We start from the raw sequence: 22,500 nt of genomic DNA, 5'->3' as shown, positions 1-22,500 counted from the left end.
GCATGTTGAATTAACATATCAGCACCAGTTGATTCTTAAGTATCCATTATGCCCGCCCCTTCGGACGGGCTATTTAGTTTCCCTGTTTTTTAACAAATTTGGTTTTAGTTATACCACATTCAGCACATGTACAGAAGAACATGAGCCGACCATTTTTGGCTTGCTTGTAACCTGAAGGCTGAACACATTCAGTTTGTTTCTTTTGTTTAACACAATATGATTTGACCATTTTATATCACTATATTAGATTAATTATCATCAGAGTCAGACTCATAATCTGAGTCACTTTCATCATTGATGAATTCTCTGTCAGACTCATGCTCACTGTAGTCACTTGAATCATCTTCAGAATTTGTTACATAATAACATTCTAAACAAACATCTCCAAAATGATCAGTTTCTTCTTGACAATCTTCGCAAAATTTTCTCATATACTATTGATTAGATAATTTTTTTAAAATATTGGATTATAAAATTATGATTGACACTTTGATTGTTCATGTCAAAATGTGCATTGTGGATTGTTTTCAATATACTTGTCCCATTTTGTCTCTCAAATAACTAATACAAACACCAATAGCCACACAATGCTGAATCTCTTTCTTGGATTTCATCACCTGAATACATTAATCGTTTGCCACTTGTTGACATAAATTGCATAATTTCTTTTGGCATAATTAACCCAAAACTATCAAAATATTCTGCATATTTGTCTCCATTTCGATACGCAACCCAATGTGTACCTGGTCCAATCTGTGAATCCAGGTTAATGATACCAACTTCATCTTTTTTCATCTTTTGTGGTAGATTATCTCTGCTGTAAATGCCTCTGAAGTGTTTTATTTTGAGTTTTTTGACCCAATCAATGAGTTCAAAGTTACTGAGTGGTTTATTTATGAATTTCACAGAATGTCTCCGATTAATGGAATCCCCTTGAATGGACTGTTTTTGCCTAACAACAGACCTTTTCCTTTTTTGGTTTTTTTTTTTCCTTTGCCATATTGATCCCATGTACCGAAAAATGGAGGCGGCCTATAATTAACTGGCAGGACCAAACCACCATCTTTTTTGGTTGTGTTTGGAACAAAAACTGGGACCGATCTTCTGGATCTACTTTTATCCACCTGCAAGCCTTTACCCATTAATGCATTCAAAACCATTGGAATGCCAATTGAAGCCAGTAAAGTACCCAAAAAACCTCCTGATTGTGCCTTAGTTGGTTTAATTACAATCTGTCCACCAGTATGTATTGCATTGACAATTTGCTTCTTTTGTGCTTCAGTGAGCCAATCTTTGTATTTTATTAATTGATCAATTTTATTTTGAGGAATGAGGAAACCACCAACTTGTCCTCTACCAAATATTTTATTGACTCCCACATTTGCAAGCCCAGAAAGTGCTCCAGTAGCTAATGGTCCAACTGCTTTTGCTGCCATTGGTAGTAATTTTGTGCCAATTTTGAATAATGATGACCAAAGACTGCCTCCTTGTTGTACAGCTTTTCGTATCTGTGTTTTGCTTATTTTAATATCTGCTCCAGTTTTGTTTTGCATTGCCTTTTTCAACCTATTTATTTGTGTATTGGTTAACATCAGCTGATCCGGACCAGTTAATTCAGAATTTGATAATCTTATTGTTATTGCTGAATTGTTTTTTAATGCTTTTGCTAGTTTATCTTTTTGCCCAATTGATAGTTTTACTCCGTGTGAATGATAAGTTGTCATATCTTTTATATAACTAACGTTACATTAAAAATTTATTCCATTTATCGAAACAATAGTTTTCCATCTTTCTGGATGAGCTCAGCGTCTTGTTCATATAATGTCAATGCATAAACTGAATATGCAGCTGCAGTTGTACCAGATAATTCATAATGAAATGTCAGCTTTGTGGTACCATCCTTGATATCCATTTTTTGTTTTGTTAAATCGAAATACACGAATGAAAATAGTGTTTTGAAGTTATTGATATTCAACAAAGTCCCCTGACTGTATTCATTATTTGCATGCACATATTTGAGGACATCTCTGTAAACTCGAGTCAAATCAGCCTCTGGAGTGTAATGTACATCAGGATATTCATTGCCATTAGCCACAGATAAATGACAATTCAGCAATGTTCTGGGATCTGTTGATACACTAAATGTATTGTACAAAAATGGATTTACTGTTTGTGCTCCAATATTTGCATCATTGATAATAAAAACAAACACATGTCTTGGCTTTGAAATACCACTTGTTTTCTGAAAATTACCACTTCTTTGTGTTGATGAATTGCTTCTTTCCACATTTTCACGCAAATAAACCCATTTATGAGGCTTCAAAAATTGATTCATGTACAGTGATTGTCCTTCTGAATTGAAAGTGATTCGTGGCACAATAAGCTCCATTCTAGTAATCATTACACGACAATCAGCCCCAGCTTGCCAAATAAGATTGGCATCAGATTCGATCTCCAAATTCAATTCCAATCGTGTTGATGGCAATAACTCATCTCTCAATGCTTCAAAGAATGCGTATCGATTCAATGGTATTTCTGTATTGACAACCGCTGATAGACCCAAAAGCGCTTTTCTTGCAGCAAATCCTTTGTTGTACAAAGCTTGTGCAGGTCTCTCTTCAGCACTTCGGTTTGTATCCAGATAGAAAAACTCATTGGTTGCAATTGATTGAGCATATACTGGACTATATTCCAATAGATTCTTGATATTAACACAATGATTTGCATAATTACAATCATACACATGTTTACCATTTAGCCTGATGTCCAAATCATTTATAAGACTGTGAGAACCATTTACAATACCATTATGGTCTTCATCTGCTATATTTCCATTTTGCATTGTTTGGACTTTAAAACCAACTGATATTCTTGCATTATACCAATCAAATGGCAGGAGTAACTTCTCCTGTGTTATCGACTACGAAACGATAACCATCTTTCTTTTGTGACCTATTATTCCCTGGATTACCAGTATTCAATGGTGTCTCCAATTGAAAGAAGACATCTTCAAACCTTTCAATATATTTTGGATTTCTGAATGATTTCATTTATAAACATATGTTACATTATTTTCATTTCCTCCTTCTTTTGAGTTTTCCACCGGATATCATCTGATTGACTCTCTCAGCTATTTGAAAATCAGTCAGTGGCTGCTCCATTTTTGGTTGGCTCATTGTCACTGATTTTGTTTTGGAAGGTTGTTTTTTGCTCAATAATTGAATTATTTTATCACCTGCTTTATTACCAGCAAACTCACCAGTTTTGGTGACTGCTTTTTCAGCTGCAGTTTTGGCTCCTTTTTTAGCTAATTCTTTTGCTGTTTTTCCGAAAAGTTTTGATCCAACTGATCTGAAAACATCCATAATTCCTTCACCATGGATATGTTTTATCGCATAACAACTCAATTCTGGGTCAAAACGTGGTTTAAATTCACTTTGTCGTACCATATATTGATATATTATATTAAACTAGACCTGAGAATCAAGCTCATGAACCAGTCAATGCCATTCAAGTCAATTGGCCGACCCAAAGCGTCAGTCACTGTTATCCCCATTTCTGAAATAATTGATTTGGAAACTGGGCTGAATAATGCTCTTTTTGGCTCAAAAGTAAAGGGATAACTCCTTGTTAAATTGTCAGTGGGTATCATTATCAGTGTATTTGTGAATCGTCCATCACTGAGCCTATCAGTTATTATATCACAATTAATGTTCAAAACGTCAATATCATTGGTAATATTTGGCAATTTTGTCCCATGTTCAGTTTGGTTAATTAACTTTGGTTCAAATCCAATAAGCGCCCCAAAATTAGAGTTTCTAATATCAAGCTTCCATTGGTTGTCTAGCTCAATGACAACTCTATATGATGAAAGCACAAAATATAGATTGATGCCCTTGCTGGAAGCTGGTTTATCTCCATTTTGAATTATTGATTGAGTGATATAATCATCAAGATCATCATATGAATACATTCCATCAACAAATGTGATTGTCTTCCATTTTGTACCATTATCTGGGCTGTATTTGATTGTATTATTGTTGTATCCTGCATTGACATTATGCCATGAGTATGTCATTGAAACTCGATCCACAGCTAGTTCATGACTCATTGTTGTGTCAAGCTTCAATGGTGGATCAAATTTGATAATAAAGTCTTCAGGCCGACTTCGACCTATTTTTTGTCGGTTAACAGATGAAATATGTATCGCTCTTTCTTGCATATATCATTACATTATATATTGTTGCAATAAATCAATGAGTTGTTTGTTGTTTATCAAGCCAAGTTGATTCAATTTATGGGCTATCTGTGAAAATTCCTCTTTGACTCCATTATTGCCAGCCAAAATGGATCCACCAAGCAATTCCATTCTGTCAATCAAATCATTAGCATCATTGAAATAAACAACACCAGAGCCCAATTTCTTGAATTTTTTGCTGGATTTATGGATTGGAATCTCACTGAGTTGGTTTAATTCATCAAATACCATTTTGGCAATATCGCTGTATTTCTTCTTTGAATTAAATCTCTTGGTCAATAAATCGATTGTATCGAAATCAACCTTTTTGTCCATTACTTTGCGTTTATCTTTTGTTGCCACAAGTCTGAGTTGTCCCATTAATTTTGGAATATCAATCATCAGTCCACCATATTGCCCAGAAGATGATATTTTGTATGCATTTCTCTTTGGTTGAGTATAACCAGAACCTTTTTTGATGGTTTTCATTCCTTCTGGGATTATTTTAATGCGCCCTCTGTATTTTTGCAATAATTTTATATCTTCATCAATTTTATCAATTTTGTCTTTATTCTTGGTCTTTCCTTGGCCCTTGGATAAAGGACCCTTCTTTATTCCAAGTTTTTTCAACATCTTGCCAATATTTGCATCATAACCCTTGATGTCAATATCCCCTTGCATAGAAGCTTGGAGAACAGAACTCGGAGGTGCAAGATCGTATTGAATCAATTTTTGGAACTCATCATCATCAAAACCAGCATCCAAATTTGACATTGCTGGTTGATAATCTACTGGTAACTTTGATTCTGGTAATTGTGGTTGTGGTTTTGTTTCTGGTTGATAAGTTAACATAGCAATGTCTTCCAAACCTGAAGTCAACGCTTTTTGGTTTTTCTCCAATTGTTCAATCAATTTGTCTTGTTTTTCATCAATTGTTTGTTTTGTTTCCTCTTGAGCTTTAATAATTGGTTTGAAAGTTTCTGATAAACCTTGTTGTAAATCTTGTTTATCATGCTTGTACTCCTTCAATGTATCTCTAACTTGTTTGGTTATTGTTCCAGCTTTAATCTTGGCTTCAGATAGTTGTTTTAATCTCTGTAAATCCATTATATTATTAACTTATATTAACTTTTCTCAACTTATATAATGTATTGATATACATGGAAATCCCAAATTATGACAGACATGATAAAAACACTAATTTCAAAAGATTGTATGGTTACATGCCAAGTGACACGTTTCGGATGTTAATATGTGGTAATTCAGGATCTGGAAAGACAAATTTATTGTACCATATGCTGATGAAACCACTTTTGTATTATGATAGAATACATTTATATGCCAAAAATTTGGAGCAACAAAAATACAAGGATATGCTACAAACATTGACTGATATATCAAATAGTGTCGGGTATAATGTCCTTGTTTGTAGCAATGATGATATAATTCCAGTGGAGGAATTGAAGGATGAAGATGCCCAGAAGATAGTAATATTTGATGACTTTATTTGTGAAAAAAACCAGAAACCATTGATTGATTATTTCATTCGTGGCAGACACAAAAACTGCTCTGTTATTTATCTGAGCCAATCGTTCTACAAAACACCAAAAGATATTCGACTCAATTGCTCTCATTTCTGTGTCTATGACTTTCCTAGCAGCAATGAAAGAAGTCTGATATCTCGTGAGTTGGGTGTCGAAAAGGATAAATACATTAAAGCAACCAAAGAGCCATTTTCATTTCTATATGTTGATAAGCCCATGAAAAGAATTAACAGGAATTTTTATGGAACAATATAACCAAATGATATAAATGGGAATATTCAACGAACATAGTTCATCGTCTTCTTTCACAACAGGAGGATTCAGAACGGTTCCTCTTCAAGGAGCCGCTGGGCCTCAAGGAATAGGGTTTAAATTGACCCAAAATGGCAATTATGATATACAAAACAAAAAACTTGTTAATGTTAAACAAGGAGCTGATCCCAATGATGTTGTCACAAAGAGCCAAATACAATTGTTGGATAATGCTCCTGGTAATGTACAAGCTGATAAAGCAGTAATTTACAGCGACACTGGTAGTGTTCATACCAATAGTATTTATCTACAAGACACGCCAGACGGGGCTGGTAGCTCCAATGATGTTCGATTATTGACTGAACATCAGTCTTATGAAAACATTCATCTTCATATACCAGATTTGCAAAACTTTGATGGACATGGTGGACGAGCTAAAAGTGAAATAATGGTTACATCAACAGAACAACATATCACTGGACGGAAAACATTTTTTGATATTAATGTTTTAAAACCCGATAATAACGATCAAGCGGCGAATAAAAAATATGTCGATGATGAGATTAAAAAAATACCATCACCTGATTTATCTACATATTTGAAAAAAGATGGCACTGTTGAAATGACTGGAAATCTGGATATGGGTAATCAACAAATTACTAATCTTGGAGCCAATATACAAAATACATATGATGTCGTTAATTTAGGTTTCTGTGATACAAAATATTTACAAAAAGTCTCCAATAGTGACCTCGATATGGACAATCATAAAATCAAAGATATGGCTCAACCAACTGATGATAATGATGCTTCCACTAAAGCATATGTTGATACAGAAATAGCTAAAATACCATCTGTTGGAAGTGATTTGAGTGTATATTTGAAAAAAGATGGAAGTGTTGCAATGACTGGAAACCTTGATATGAATAACCAATATATTCAAAATATCAAAACACCAAAAGCTAATGAATCAGATAAATCTGCTAATGTTGGTTTTGTTGTCAAAGAGATAAATGATTCCAATGCCAATTTAACCCAACAATATAAGGATTACATGGCTCAATCACATTTAATAAGCAGCCATAAAACAAATGAATTCAAATATCTTATAGATAGTGATGAAAGCAGTTCAGAATATAATATCACAGTGAATGGAATAGCTGCTTTCAATCAATCCCCACATCAGAATAAAAAAGCTTTTGATAGCACATTGATTAAAGACAGTGGAAGTAATGATTACAGATCAAGGATAGGTTTCAATATTTATACTCTTTCTATTGGAACATACACAATTGTGTTTGAATTCTACCCACCAGAAATGACTAATATTCAATTATCATGTGATGCTTCTGAAGCATACATCCACAAAGCTGTACAGCGTGATTTCACTGCTTATAGCAAGCTATTGGTTCAATTCAATAACAACAGCAAACAAACTCCAAATTACATCTATTTGACGATGCATGGAACAGCTACAGCGACTCCAGTACAATGTCATCTGGTTGTTTATGGGGTGAAAGATTGGTCAGATAGTGTGTATCCAGGAGTTTATGACGGCTTGGACAATGTCATGTTTGAATATAAAAATGGAGATATGCAGATGCAAGTCAATTTGGATATGAATAATAAGATTATTTCTAGTTTAATAAATCCGATATATGATTCTGAAGCAATGAATTTGGGTTATTTTACCAACTTATTCAAAACAAAATACACTGGAACTATTGCCAGTGGTGTTTTTCAAAGAACAAATCCAACAAATAATTTTCAAATCGCTGCTGATGGAAATAACTTTTTCAATCTATACTCCGTTGTTTTCCAAAGCAATCAACAAGTTGCAAATGCACAACTTTTGTTCAATGGAAAAATACAAGGTCAAACATCAAATAGCGACACCTATCATAGAATAGGAAACATAATAAGTGGAAGCAATACATTTGATTTGCCAAAATCAACCAAATTTGTCAGTATTAGTTCAATATCAATCATGGATAGCATTGGAGCAGGAACTGCTGTTAATGGAACTTTTGAATTAAAAGTATTACATTCTAATTATTTCAATAAATATTTCAAATCAATAAATACAATTTCAATATTTTATGGAAACCTAAGAAATGAAATTTTTTATTTGGGTTCAAATATTTTGAAAATACAACCAAATAATTTTTTAATTATCAAAAAAATAATAGTTTATGCAACAAAAGGAATGAATGGAACCAGATTACTTGTTCAAACAAATACAGGGGCAAGTAATTATCATGCTTTGGATGTTAAAGTTGGACGAAATGTTATATCATTGAACTTGAAAGTAAAAAGTGTAGCTGGAATGATGTTTCACAAACAAACAGACCCAATAAATCCTCAAATCGGTCGAGTTGAAGGATCGTTTGAAATTCATTTGTCAACTTTAGTTATCTAAATTATTAATATAATGCCATACATTGAAGACGAAAATGGAAACCATATCTTGATGAAAATGGAAATAAAATTGAATTTACAGTCACTTATGAAAATTTACCAGATGGATTCAAATACAGAGAATCTATTCATATCAATAATGATGGTCATTTGGATACAGAAGACAGACATTTGGTTATCAAAGATGGAGTCAATTCAAATCATGCAATTTCACTCCAACAATTAATAAACAGCAATGAAGACATAATAAAACCATTGATAAACACCAAAATACAGCAATCAATGGTGCATTTGGATAATGATGTCAAAGGGTTGTTGGATTCATCAATAAAAAAAAACAATAATGCCAAAAGTGGATGAAAAAATAGACACAGCAATCACACTCTTTGCAAATAAATTGAAACAAGATTCATCACAACAAGATGACCCAATGGATGCCATCATGGCAGCAGTTGATAAAAGAATAAATACTTGGTTAACTAATTTCAAAGCTGAGTTGGTTCAAGGTGTTGATGAATATTTGAACAACCAAGTTGCAATGAGAATAGGAAGAAAAAGTGGTACAATACCAAAAACAAATTACACATGGATAAAATTATTGAGTAAAGATGACATTAAAGGAATCAATACATTGCAAGAGATTATTGTGATAAACACATATATCAGGAGAAATGACAGATATCATCATTCCAAATCCGATTTGGTGTCATCATCATTTGATCAATTGGAATTCTTCTTTGATGTGTCATTTGAAAACTATTATTGCTACTTCAACAATCATCCATCTGATTGGACAATTAAGTATTTTGTTGAATATATTAGGATACAATTACCTGACAATAATGATGAATAAAAATATTGTAATCAAATTGTATAATGAAAGAATTGTCAGAATTGCAAGAACACATTCGAACATCGATGATAGATTTTCACCGTAAATTGAGTCTTCCAATATTGCCCAGACAGGAATGCAAGATAAAAAGTATCGTAATATTCACATATTTGCATGAAAAATATTACAACACAGGTTTACCTGATGAAGTTTACAAAGAGTTAATTCATGATGGAATCGGATTAATTGGACCTGGAGATGGATGGTTAACAGCTATTCTCCATAAATTATTTGGATGGCATCCATATATCAGGTCTCATGGAATACTACATGATGCTTATGGTCAATTTTACAACAAATATCATCATGACAAAGGATACATGTACACCATTAATGAGAAAAAAACATATCCTTGGATGAAAAAATGCATGTTTTTGGGTCAAATAACTGGTCTCTATTATTGCATCAAAAATAAGATAACCATATAATATATGCAAAACAATTCAAAACAAAAGAAGAGATTAATAATTGATTTCAATCATATTTCAAATCGATTATCAAAAGAAGAAATTGATGAATTGAAAGCTTATTACATGTCATATCACAAAAAGATGTGGATGTACAAAAGTGCATACAAAAGATTAAAAAAATGGGAATTCGCAGGGAATATTTCATCCATTGTGTTTGCAACTGGTGGTATTGCATCATCAATTGCAACCAGTGGAGCTTCATTATTGGCAATATCATCAGTTTCTGTCGTAATTCAAGCTTATATGAAGCATAAAAATATTGAAATAAGGTTGTATCAATGTCAATATGCTTTTCAAACTTACGGACATTTATTAAATGAAATAAAAGAAATAATGAGAAATGGACATTTTGATAGAGATGATTTGACAAACAAGCTTACTCAAAATGATGATTTCATTTTGGATAATTCGCCGATTGTCGATAAATGGGGTAACAAATATGATAAAAAATATCAGATATTCACTTATGTTTGATTGATTATACGTATTATTTCAGGTCCAATAATATTCATTATTTTATCCCAATAAACATTATACAACTTCATAGTTTTTTTGGATTTTGTCAACTCAATTTGGGAAGAATCAATTTTCATCAATTGCAATATTCTATGCAAAAGATATTTCAAACTGATTATTCTCTTTCGTTTGCCATTGATTTGTAGCAGTATTTTGTTTATTTCAACGAGTATTTTATGAATTTTGAAATTGGTTGAACAACTGATTTCGACTTTGTTTTTCAAAATAATTTGATCTAATGTATGCGACAAATGGTATTTTCTATTATACACTGTTTTCTTGTATATTTTAAACAAATTGGCATGAAAATTGATGTATTCTGTTTTGAAATCCTCACCAATCACTTGTCCACAATGAATGCAAGTCAATTGACCAGAGATATCTCGAATGTTTTGATTTTCACAACATTTTAGCATATTTGGTTCATCATCATTGGATGATTCTTTGTGATAGTCACAAAAGAAGCAATAATCATAGCAATGCAGGGATTGACAGACAGATGAATCCACCTGCATGGAATCATCTTTGATGGGGATTGGCATGTGTCTGGCACCCATCATACCATTCTTGTTATTTGTTTTATGGGGCATACACCCAACAAAACATTCGAAAATTGATGAAAAATAGTCGAAAATATATGAAAAATGAAAATCGAAAACCAAGTTTTTACACAAAGTTTGAGGCACAAGTTTTTTGTCACAAATTTTGTTTACAAACGAAAATGTCCATAAGCATATCATCGAAACATGACAAGGATGTTTTATTGATGACAAAGCTTCCAAGTTCATGATTGTGGCTTCTGATTGTTTTCATTTGGTGATGCAATTGTTTCTCATTGAAAAGAACATCTTTGTAATCAGAATGTTTTATTTCTTTTTTGATAACATTCTTTTTGATTCCTTTGGCTGTTTTTCCACCATTGTTGTTGTCTTTGATGTATGAATACATTTTGGATCTCAATCCAACAAATTCAGTGATTGGGATTCCAGCAGCTTCATCTTTGAACTTACCAATGACTTTCTTGTTTGTGGCATCAAAGAATTGATGATTTGATGGGTAATCTGAATTATCAAACATATTTCTGTTTTTCCAAAAATCTTTGTAAACATCTTCAGCTTCAATTTCATATGTAAGACTATCAGTATCAGTGAACAACAATTTGGCTTTTTCATTGTATTTTCTTTTGATGAAGTTATAATGGAAGTCATACATGAGAGTCTTACTCAAATCCAGAATACACATACCAACATATGCTGGCCTATTGAGAGTCAGTGATTCTTTGATTTTGTGGACTGCAACCAGATTCTTATTGAATATTTTGCTGCCAATGAATGTTGGTTTGGAGGTTAATTTCGATAATTGCTTTTGATTGGTGACTAATCTGATATCTTCTCTTTTCCTGATATTCTCCATCGTCTTACCAAAAACACTGTTATTCATTAATTTGAAAAAGTCTTTCTCAAAAGCATTCTTTGCATTAGTTCTTTGACGAGTATTGAAATCAATGTACTTTTTGAGCCATGGGCTTTGATTAAAGGACAGTACTCTATGGATTTTGGTTAATTTTAACCCCAATTCACGATATAATTGCAAGTTTCTGTAATGTAACACATATTTTGTTTTGTTGGACAATGTTGGTATCAGCTTGCTAACTTGTCCAGATTTGATTCCGAATTTTTGGGCAATTTTCTGGCAATAATCTGACAGCATATTTTGTGTCACTTTAATCTGTTCAGCACCACATGGATAATCATTGTGTAAATCATGCAATTCATGAGGATATTCCAAATCAACTTCCAAAAGATATCCTTTCTTGTTTTCTGCATCGATATTTGACCAATTGATTTGATTCATTTGTTTTTCTGTCAACCATTTGAAATTCCCAGTTGGAAGATATTGTGACATAGCCCATCCATAAAGATTGTTTGCATCCAAATACATGAGATATTTGCTTGATTCATTTGGATTATGATTTTGCATGTATTTATTGTTTGCTTTACCGTATCTATTGGCAATGTAACTGATTCCGCCTCTCATTCCTTTTTCAACAAATTGATACATATCAATATCCGTTATAAGCTCCAAATTGACTTCAGTCATTTTCAACATTGCATCCCAACTCAATCCTGGTGATGTGAAATAATGACAAGGATCCAATCTGTAATATTCCAGACAAGTTTTCCTGAAATTTTCAAATACATCAGCCAACAATAATACATCAGATTGGAGATACAAATCATGGTATTCTCCCATTGTTTTCAAATGAAATGTATTCCAAACATTTTGAGCATGATTGTATTCTTCATCAGTAATATGTTGATTGTTCATTTGACTGAAAAAATCATTTTGACTTGGTAATTTTGTTTCATTGAACTTTTCGAAGCTGTTCATATAGTCATATGGATAAACACCTTTTTGCTTCATTAATCTGAATTTATCATCTTTGAACACTTGTTTCGTGTATTTAAAAGCTTCTTCTGGTAGATTTTTTACAAGATTAGCTAATGATTGATTCATAAACTGAAGACTATCGATAAATACTAAATTATAACCCAACATGAAAGCCATATATTTCTCCATATTATTTGGGATTACATTAATTTTGTGTTGTCTGGTTTCTCCTTTTTTATCTACATATGTATTATTTTCAATAATTTTTCCAATTTCTTGCATTATAAAATGACTATCATATCCTTTCAAATTATGGAAAATGACAGGAATTTTGTCAGTTATTGTGAAATCCCTGTTACATTGATTATGGGCTGAACCACGGAATTCACCAGTAATATGACAATGATCTCTGACACGTTTATCTGATTTCTTATATTTTTTGCCACAAATATGACAAGATGTTGCTTTTTGAAATTTGTCTTCATCTTCTGGAGACATGACTAATGGTTTATTAAATTTGTATTTGATAGTTTGTCTGCAATATTTGACTTCATCAATCATTGCTTCCATAAATTTGTAAACAGCTTTTTCTCCACGATAATATTTTATTGGTTTGGAATATTTGTCATCATAGCAGCAAACAACTTTGTATCCATAACCACAATCAGTGTGTTTTTGATAATTTTCAGTAAATGATTTATCATCTGATGGATTACAACCATGAACTGGTTCAGTAATTGCTTCAAAATCTGCGTATATCACGAATGGCGCTTGCATTTGTTTATTATAATTTGTAAATTCTATTTTTGAGCCAACTTCAGGCATTTTGATTGATTTTCACCATTGATTTCAATACATACTTCCTTATGTTTGTTTAAAACTCGTTCTGATGAAAAACATTGCAAACAATGCATACAGAAATGTTTTCTTTGATGTGATTTGGTTTTGTGGTGCATAAATCGATTAAAATCCTTAATATAAACATAATGGTTTTTCTCATCATCTGAGATTAGCAATAGATTCATTGTGTTTTCAAACTTTTCTTTGGATACATAAATTGGATAAGTTTGTTTGTTTTCATATCCGAATACATTGATGTTGATATTATTTTGTGTTTCAACTTTGTTATATTGTTTGACTGAAACAGGGAATTCAATTCCTTCATAATTCAATTGTGGCATAAATGCTTTATCAGTTTTCTTAATTCGTTGTGGATTGTCATTTCGTGGATTCAAATGTCTGACGTGACACCAACGAAAACATTCATTGTCTTTATTTTTGAGATTTATCAATCCATGTTGTCCTTTTTGTAATTCAGTTGGGAGTTCAATGTATGAACTTCCAGTTAATGGTTCATATTTGGTTACATTGAGATAATGTCCAGTGATTGCTTTTACAATCCATGCGGATCCTTCACTTATCATATTACTTATTCCATTGAGAATTTCTTCAACATTAATATCCAAAGATTCTGGCAAATTATTTGTATTCATAACAGTTTTTGGTTTGGAGACAAAATATCCAACTTTGGATGTCTTTTCTTTACCAACTTCTTTTTCAAAATAGATTCTCATTGTTTCCATAAATTTGATTCCATTTGATTGAGTTAATAATCTTGTCAAAAATTGTGATATTGCCAATCTTGTTTCTGATAATTGAACTAATGGATCGGCAACATTTTTTATTCCAATTTCATATGAATTTGTGAATTTATGAAATGCACTTCTTAGTTGTGTAATCTGTGTTCTGGGTTTGGGAATTGGTGCAACTTTCTTTTTTCTTGGTTTTGGTATTGGACGTCTTGGTACAGGTATTGGTTTTTCCATAATTCTTTTCTTCATTCTTGGTGCAGGGATTGGTTTAATAATATTTGTTTCATAATTTTGAATCATTTGTTGGACTGATTGTCTTGGTTTTGGAACTGGAGTAACTTTCTTTGTCCTTGGCATTGGAACTGGACGTTGACTTGCAATTAATAATTCAATCAACTGTTCTTTCGTTAATTGAGATAAATTATTTCTGTTCATATATCTATAATGCATATTATTTTTCGAAGGTGCGTTTGGGATTTGGCTTGATGATTGACTACCCAATGAATCAACCATGATTGGGATTTGCGTTAACGGAGCACCAATCTTACTCCTTTTCCTTGTTTCTGTTTGTTTGGCCATACGACCTGTATACACTCATTTAGCATACACAGTTCGCTAATCAAAAAATAACTAAAAATATAAACAAAAATTAATCAAAATGTTTTTGTAATTTTTTGTAATAAGGTATTTGTTTGCATTGTATTTTTTTCATCATTGCATTAAAATTTTTGTCAATCAACTGTTTTTCAGCATCTGTAAACTCCTCATTTTTATCCAATGATTTTGGCATACATGATTTTAAATGACGTGATTTACTGGCGTTTTTCATTTGTTTGTTACAATAATTACATATAAATGGTTTTTGACTCCAATGAATTTTTGTTTCATTGGTTGGTTTTTTGATTTTTTAGACTCCATTAATGCTCTATCAGAGATTACAATATTTTTGCTCAATTTTTTTCCACTCATATAATATATATCAAGAACCATCGCTTTAAACCTTAAGGGTCAAAAATTTTACAGAAAAATGTATGAGACCCAAAATTTGCGTCATTTATTGTTAAAAAAGATACTGATTTAACAACATTTAACGTTAGTTGACTCCAAAAACAGTGGTAAAAAATGGTGACATATGCTCATACGTCTAAAAAATGATACAAAAATTAATTCAAATCAACAACTTGTAACTGGAATTTAGAAATATTGTTATAATTTGGTTTTTCATCAGCAAAAACAACAATGTGTGGACTTTCTATAACGATAGTACGTAAACTGCCTTTAGAAATGTTAAAATAACCATACCTCAATTCTTCAATACTAGGATAATTTATGTTTTTATAATTTATTTTAGTAACTGCATCTATTAAAATAATTTTTGGTTCATAACCATTACTACAAATAAATTCAGCTACAATAAATTTCATTGTTGAACCACGAGCGGGGGCAATAATTGCGTTATGATTTTTTGCCATATAATGCATAAAATTACACATTTTCGATGTGCCTTTATTATCATAAATCCAGTAAATGTATTTATCATTTGGTTTTGCTAGTAATAATTCTTCAAGTTGTCTTTCCCAAGAAAATGTTTCAAATTCATCTTTGTTTTGTTTACTCAGTATATTACCCATATATTCTATAATTAGATAATTTTAATCATTATAAAGTGGAAAATCAGTGTCATCCATATTATTACACATTCTGTAATACATCTTATTTATCAACTTGTTTTCCGTTTTTGTGAATTCGCAATCATTATCTTCAATGGGTGGAGAATCCATTAGTTTGTTGATTATTTGCAACTCATTTTCTGTGTATGGATTGTTTAAGAAGGCTTTTCTAGCTTTGTGCATGTGAATCATATTTTCTGATGGTGTTACCAATTGTAAATTTTCAATTGAATTGTTTTGGCGGTTGGAATCAATGTGGTTTACCTGCATTTTATACGGAATATGTTGTTGATTTACTGCTTCATAAACGAAACGATGAGCGAGACATGTATTGTTACGTCCGGGTGAAATCATACAATAACCATTTTCAGTCAAGTTTTCTTTTCTGGGATTCAGTGTTTTCTTGTTAATTATGAGACCATCTTCTGAGGCTGCATAATTCTTGTATATAGGATGTGTAAAGTAAGTTTTATCATTGAAGTTAAATTGACAGTTCATCATATAACATTGGTTAGATAATTCCAAGGATGAGTTACAGTTAAAGTATGCAAAAGTAGTAATTCATTACGGATTTCCCGGCCAAGGGAAAAAGCTAAATTTAGGTTTTTAGTTTTTTAGGTTTTTGAGTTTAGGTTTTTGAAAACCGAGGATTTAGGTTTTTGAGTTTAGGTTTTCAAAGGCTGAGATAGTATTTTATGCAGTTATTGGGGTGAGATAATGTGTGGTTTATGGGGTTTATTGGGTGTGATACAGTTAATTTATGCATAAAATGGTATGAATTTTGATAAAATATTCGATGAGTTTAATTTTTGAAATTACAAGGGTTTGTATGGGGTTTTTTATCATTTTTTTGAAAAGTGTGCTGTAATGCCCAAATATCTAACTACTGCCTAAGGTTGGTGTTTCCAAAACAGTTTTTTATTCACCGATGGAGTTTGTAACTACATATTTAGGTAATGTAATTATCTAGAGCTAGTTTTAAAATAGATATTTGCCTAAAAGTAAAGTAATAGCAAATAATAATTAACAATTAGATTATGAGCTCGAGATTTCTATCGCGTGATAGTTGATGAGGGCGAAGCCCGAATCAACTATCACGCATAGAAATCGAGAGCGAATAATCTAATTGTTTTAGTATAAATCTACTAGTCGTTCAAAACTAAACAAGTAAATTATCTATTTCCTCATCGCAGACACTTCGAAAACGCGAAGAAGCGGGCGCCATTTTGTTGAAAATCGCTACTCACTATCTATCACAGAATAGATAGCGAGTAGCGTAGCCAATCAGAGAACGGCATTCGTGATAGAACACTAGTAGATTTATACTAATGACAGTTATACACAGAAGTGATAATTCTTCAATATTGAACAGGGCTAAGATACAACACAAACATCAATCTTTATTGAAAGAGAATATTTGCAACAATAAAACGTCATTCAAAGTACGAGTCCGTGTTTTTATAGTAGGTCCTAGATAATTACACCTAAAAACAAGACACTTAATCTCCAGTTTCTTCAGTCCAAGAAATAACGTAAATCAAATGGGGCGACCAGCACATTATTGCCTACTTAACCAAATCATGAAGCACCACCTTCATCTCGGAACCTCGAAGAGGTAACAGAGCAGAGCGAGCCTGGAAAATGTTTTCGCTCTGGTGCTCACATCATACTGTAAAATGTTATATTCAACAGCAGCATTCCAAGAAGTGAACTGTTCACAAATTTCTTGTGGAAATGAACCTGTTTTAAGAAATTTTTGGTGTGCTTGCGCGACGAGCCATCTTAACCACCCCAGGAAGAGACGGTGGTGTCTTGTTACCCTACTCAGTTTTTCTTTTCAAGTGTAGAAGAGTGATAGTTTTATAGGCTTTGAACTCCATGATCTTAAACCAAGCGCAGTCACACAGTTCTTCGTGACCGTTGCGTGACATACTGTTCACGTGGCTGGTCGAGCCTCCTTCTCCAGTTCCTGAACACATCTTTGTCCCATTTCCTGTAGACTGCGACGAACGGCATTCTGTAACACACCTTCCAATCTTGGGTCCTTACTGAAAATAAGAGAAAAATCATCACTAGTAAATAACCTGAGAGTTTTTGGAAATTTTTAAAGCTATATACTTTAGACAAGAACGTTTGATTTTATCAGAGTTGATAAGGTAATTTGGCACCGTAAAGAGATTCGAGTACTAACGTTGCGAGTGTTAGCCTTTCGGCAGAGCTACAAGCTTCGTTATTTGTTCGGCTTCGCTCGGCCGAAGAGCTAACGCTCGAAAAGTCAGCACTCGAATCTCTTTACGGTGGCCAAATCACCTTCAGTTATCAACTCTGTTTATAAACACAACATTCGTTTTCACTCCCCACCGACGCAGCACACAGTTTCTTTAGAATCGAAACTAACGCCCTTATACTTTAGACATGTCCGTTTCTTCACGAAGTGAGTCGTCTTGAATTCACGCCTTCATCCTTTCTCCAGTAAATGCCTTACATGTTTGCCTGAAATGTGTACTTATCACGGAAAGAAATGAAAAATAACTGTCGATTCCCATTGAGAAAGCTCTTTAATCTCTATATTCCTTCGCGAGGAAGGTGGTGAGGTGAATGCTTTCAAAATTAAAACGTTCTCTTCCGCTCGAACACAACAAAGAAGAAGGTGAACCGCGTAAGTATGTCCTTTTGTGCTTCTCCTTCGAGCTTGGTAAGGCCGCATTACTGGAGTCCAAGGAGAATATTCATCGAGTTTCACGTGTGTTAGCTAGCCGCCTGAACTAACGTCGGCTTCAGAAAAAGGGTCATCTTTCCTCCTCGAGGGAAGATTGGTGTCATAATTTTGTCCTGACCAGGTACTTGCCTCAGAAAGTGTGGCATGTTAAAAAATACCTCGCCCCTCCCCACTGGGGCTCAATTTGACTCTGGTTCCCAGGGTTGACCACTCAATGCGGTCACGCACTCCTGGCCCACTTTGTACCTCATTATGAAAGTGAGACTTCGTGCACAGTGTTTATTATGAAAATTAGTTTTCATTCAAATGCAAGCAAAACTAATTTTCACGTGAAAAGCCTTGCACCTAGCATCGCCTTGTAAAAAGGTTCAAAACAACTCGGAAACGGCCTGCCCTGAAGCACTTTGGTGATATTGTGGCGCTGGTAGTTCTCAAGAATGACAAGGTATGTACGAGTAGTTTTTAGAAAAATATTTGAATGAGAATTTCATAGGAGAATTCGAGAGAATTTGCAAACGAGTTGTATGTAGAAACTCGCTCGTGCATTTAATTAAGTCAAATTCTCGCCATCACTGTCAATAAATATATACACGTGTAAAACACATAGACTTCGAATGGTTCAAAACTTCACGAAAAAACGTTTTAACTCAAGGTAATAATAGACAACAACACTATGTGGTGTTCTATTTACTTATTAAGTAATTTGACTTTAAATTATCGCTCAAATTGGTAGTTTTAGAAACACCATACAAACTCATATTTTTGCCAAAGTAATTGATATGCAAATTCAGCAAATATTATGCTTGGGTGACCTGTGGTGTCGGCAACAGAGCCAAGTGCTCGTGCAACGAAAGGAGCACTATCAGCTAGGACACAGACCAACAAGGATCACGGGAACAGGTCCCTGGGTCTGCCCCCTTCCCCCCACCCCCCGTTTTTATTTCATCTTCAAATATTTGACTGGGACCAACACCTAGGGTCTTTAAATAACTAAGGAGATAGTGGTGCCTTTGAAATAGGGGAATTTAGCAACGGCGACGGCGACGGCAGCGAAAACTTCACTATTAAAATGAATTTGCACTTCTTCAAACGTCGTCACAATTAATACAACATGCTTTAAATGTCAAATGTTGGTAGAATTTTCTGGAGATGAATTCTCGGAGACCGCACCCAAGTTTAGAAAGAGATAGAAAAATTCTTCGTCGTGTATTTACGTCCTCCATAAAACGTGCCATCAGGAAATTTCACGTCCCAGTCGTGCAGAGACGGCAAAGAAATGTACCAAAAAGTGCAATGCACGTGCAGAGTTGTTGTTTTGGTAATTAAGGCCCGGTTCATACGTCGAACTTTATTATACTTGAGCCGAACTTAATCATTTGGTTCGGCGCATGTAAAGATCGACGTATGAATCGATCACTTAGGATCGACAGATTTGTATTTGGGTCGACCCGCCGTTCTATTCGACTGCGCCAGTCGAATAGAACGGCAAAAGTCCGACTTCGATTCAGACGTCGAACTTTTCATGTGCCGAACCAAATGCATACGTTACGTATAAATTATATAAATTATATCTATCCCAGAGGTCTGTGCATTTAATCGACGTGGCATGTGCGCTAAGGACTTTATTCTGAACAAGATGGCGGGAAAAGAGGAATGTGCTTGTTCTTCTTGTTTCGAAACAACTGAATATACTTGTCTGAGATGCGAAAGATTAAAAAAAAAAATAGAATATATTCTTGATGTGCACACGCACTTCAAACCGACAGAAACTTTCCAATACAGGCTATATCAAAGGCGAAGCCTCAAGACTTCTCGGAACAAAATATTTAAAAACAACATTTGAAGAAAAAAATTACTCTATTCAAACAGAGATTACGCAACAGATTTTACCTCGATAACCTTATAGATAAAACTCTTTCAGAAGTCAACCTCCGCGAAAGAATGTCGGCACTACAAAACAAACTAGAAACCCGCAAACACATTTTGAGGTTTGTTATGGAATATCGCCCTTCTGTGCCCAACCTAAAACAATTCAGATGAGTAAAAACAGGAGCCATAATCAGGGATGGAGACCGTAAATTTGCGTGGGGCTACTACCTTATATGTGACACGGAAAGCAGCTGAGAAACAAATCACTAAAGATGAAAAAGTCCTTACGTGTCTGGGTACATGTCCGTAGAGTGTAAGCCTTTTTCATTTATTCAACAGAAGCAACGCACGCAGCGCCACCGCTTTGGCGCCTTTTTGACTTTACTGTGAGAGTCATGTGATCAATAGGCCGCTTAATCCAACATTTCCCGTCTTCTTTCAATTGTTACCTTTTCTTTGTGAGAGTCTAATTCCTTAAATGTGGGCACTGAGGAGATATTCCGTGGCAGAATTTTAAAATTTAAACGCAAATTTGAACAGGTAGAAAAAAATTTCAATTTCTCCACGCGCGATCCTGGCCGTTTACACGCGTGCGCGCACGCGTGTATGGCGCAATTTTTTTTTCTAAAAATAGACTTTTTGGTACAACACATAGGGACAAACCCACAAGTCAAAATAGCATCTCGTTACGGTCTCCATCCCTGATTATAGCTCCTAGTAAATGACACGATAGAAAATCAGTCTCTGCTAAGGGAGATCTACAAAGACCCTTCCTTACTTTCGTACAGAAAAGGAAGATCTTTGAAAGACGTACTCATAAGAGCAAATTAGCTTTGAAGGTCATATTCTTCCTATCTCGACCAATAGGAGCCGTCTTTGGCCTCTCTTTATTATTTTACCAAACAAGCTCTCCCATGTCAGAATTCATCTTTCCCGCCATTTTGAATCTTGTTGAGTATAAACAACAGCCGCTGACCACGAAAATCTACTTTCTCACTTTAGCTTTAATTAAGTTCAACTTCAGTTAGGTTCGACGTCTGAATCAACTGCCGAACTTAATTATTTGGAATACAAAATATTAACGGCAGACTGATCCCAACGGCGGAGGTGACGAGCTTGATAGAACAAACAACAAAAGCTAGAATAACTGAAATATATTTGTTTTTCTAGCTTTTGTTGTTTGTTCTATCAAGCTCGTCACCTCCGCCGTTGGGATCAGTCTGCCGTTAATATTTTGTATTTGAGATAATTTGCTGATCCAGGTCTACAAGTGATCGGGCACCACTCATTGGTTTGTCGCTGTGGAGTTGCAGATTTTATTGTACTAATTATTTGGGTCGACCTTAATAGGTATTAGGTTCGGCTCATGTAAAGTTCGACGTATGAACCGGGCCTTAGAACAGCAGGTACTCAGCACCTTTTTGGTTTAATTGACGGTTACAAAGTCTGCGATATTTCCTTAACTGAGTGAGATCTACTTTTACTGAAAAATATCACGTAACAATTGTTATCCAATCACAGTTTAATAAAATCTAGTTAACTTGTTAGCTCGCATTTGTTTGGCTGCAATGACGCCGCAGCCATCACTGGTTTTATCCTTATCACATTAAAGCATGTGCGTTCCAGAAATTGATTGGAGGGTTATGAAATAGATAAACCCCTTTGCCGCTTGCTGGTATACATGTATCAGATGAATTAGTGACTCAATATTTTATAGCTGTGCTAGTTAATAAAGCAACGAAGGCCACTTAAGAATTGGTCCATGCTTAGCGTGCGTATATCGAGTTATGGATGTTGTTCAGTTGTTGTTGTTGTTGTTGTTGTTGTTGTTCTTCTTCTTCTTCTTCTTCTTCTTATCATTATTATTATTATTATTATTACTATTATTATTAATTGTTCTTATACAGAGATATTTTTGCACAGCTTACGA

At 33.9% G+C, this 22,500-nt stretch overlaps 1 protein-coding gene across 1 annotated transcript in view; it reads right to left on the bottom strand.

The window, feature by feature from the left end:
- Nucleotides 1-17,362: 17,362 nt before the first annotated feature.
- LOC146475794 (uncharacterized) overlaps nucleotides 17,363-22,500 on the bottom strand; it is a 48,860-nt gene continuing 43,722 nt past the window's right edge. Inside the window, exon 9 of the mRNA XM_085115502.1 lies at nucleotides 17,363-18,030. Coding sequence (XP_084971628.1) covers nucleotides 17,919-18,030 — 112 coding nt within the window. The 3' untranslated portion in view covers nucleotides 17,363-17,918. The remainder of the gene's footprint in view (nucleotides 18,031-22,500) is intronic.

Source organism: Pavona decussata, unplaced genomic scaffold (assembly GCF_977016875.1).
Source record: "Pavona decussata unplaced genomic scaffold, jaPavDecu1.1 SCAFFOLD_83, whole genome shotgun sequence".
In the NCBI taxonomy this organism is placed as follows: domain Eukaryota; kingdom Metazoa; phylum Cnidaria; class Anthozoa; order Scleractinia; family Agariciidae; genus Pavona; species Pavona decussata.
Note: the sequence above shows the minus strand (reverse complement) of the source record. Positions and strands in the feature narration are given on the sequence as shown.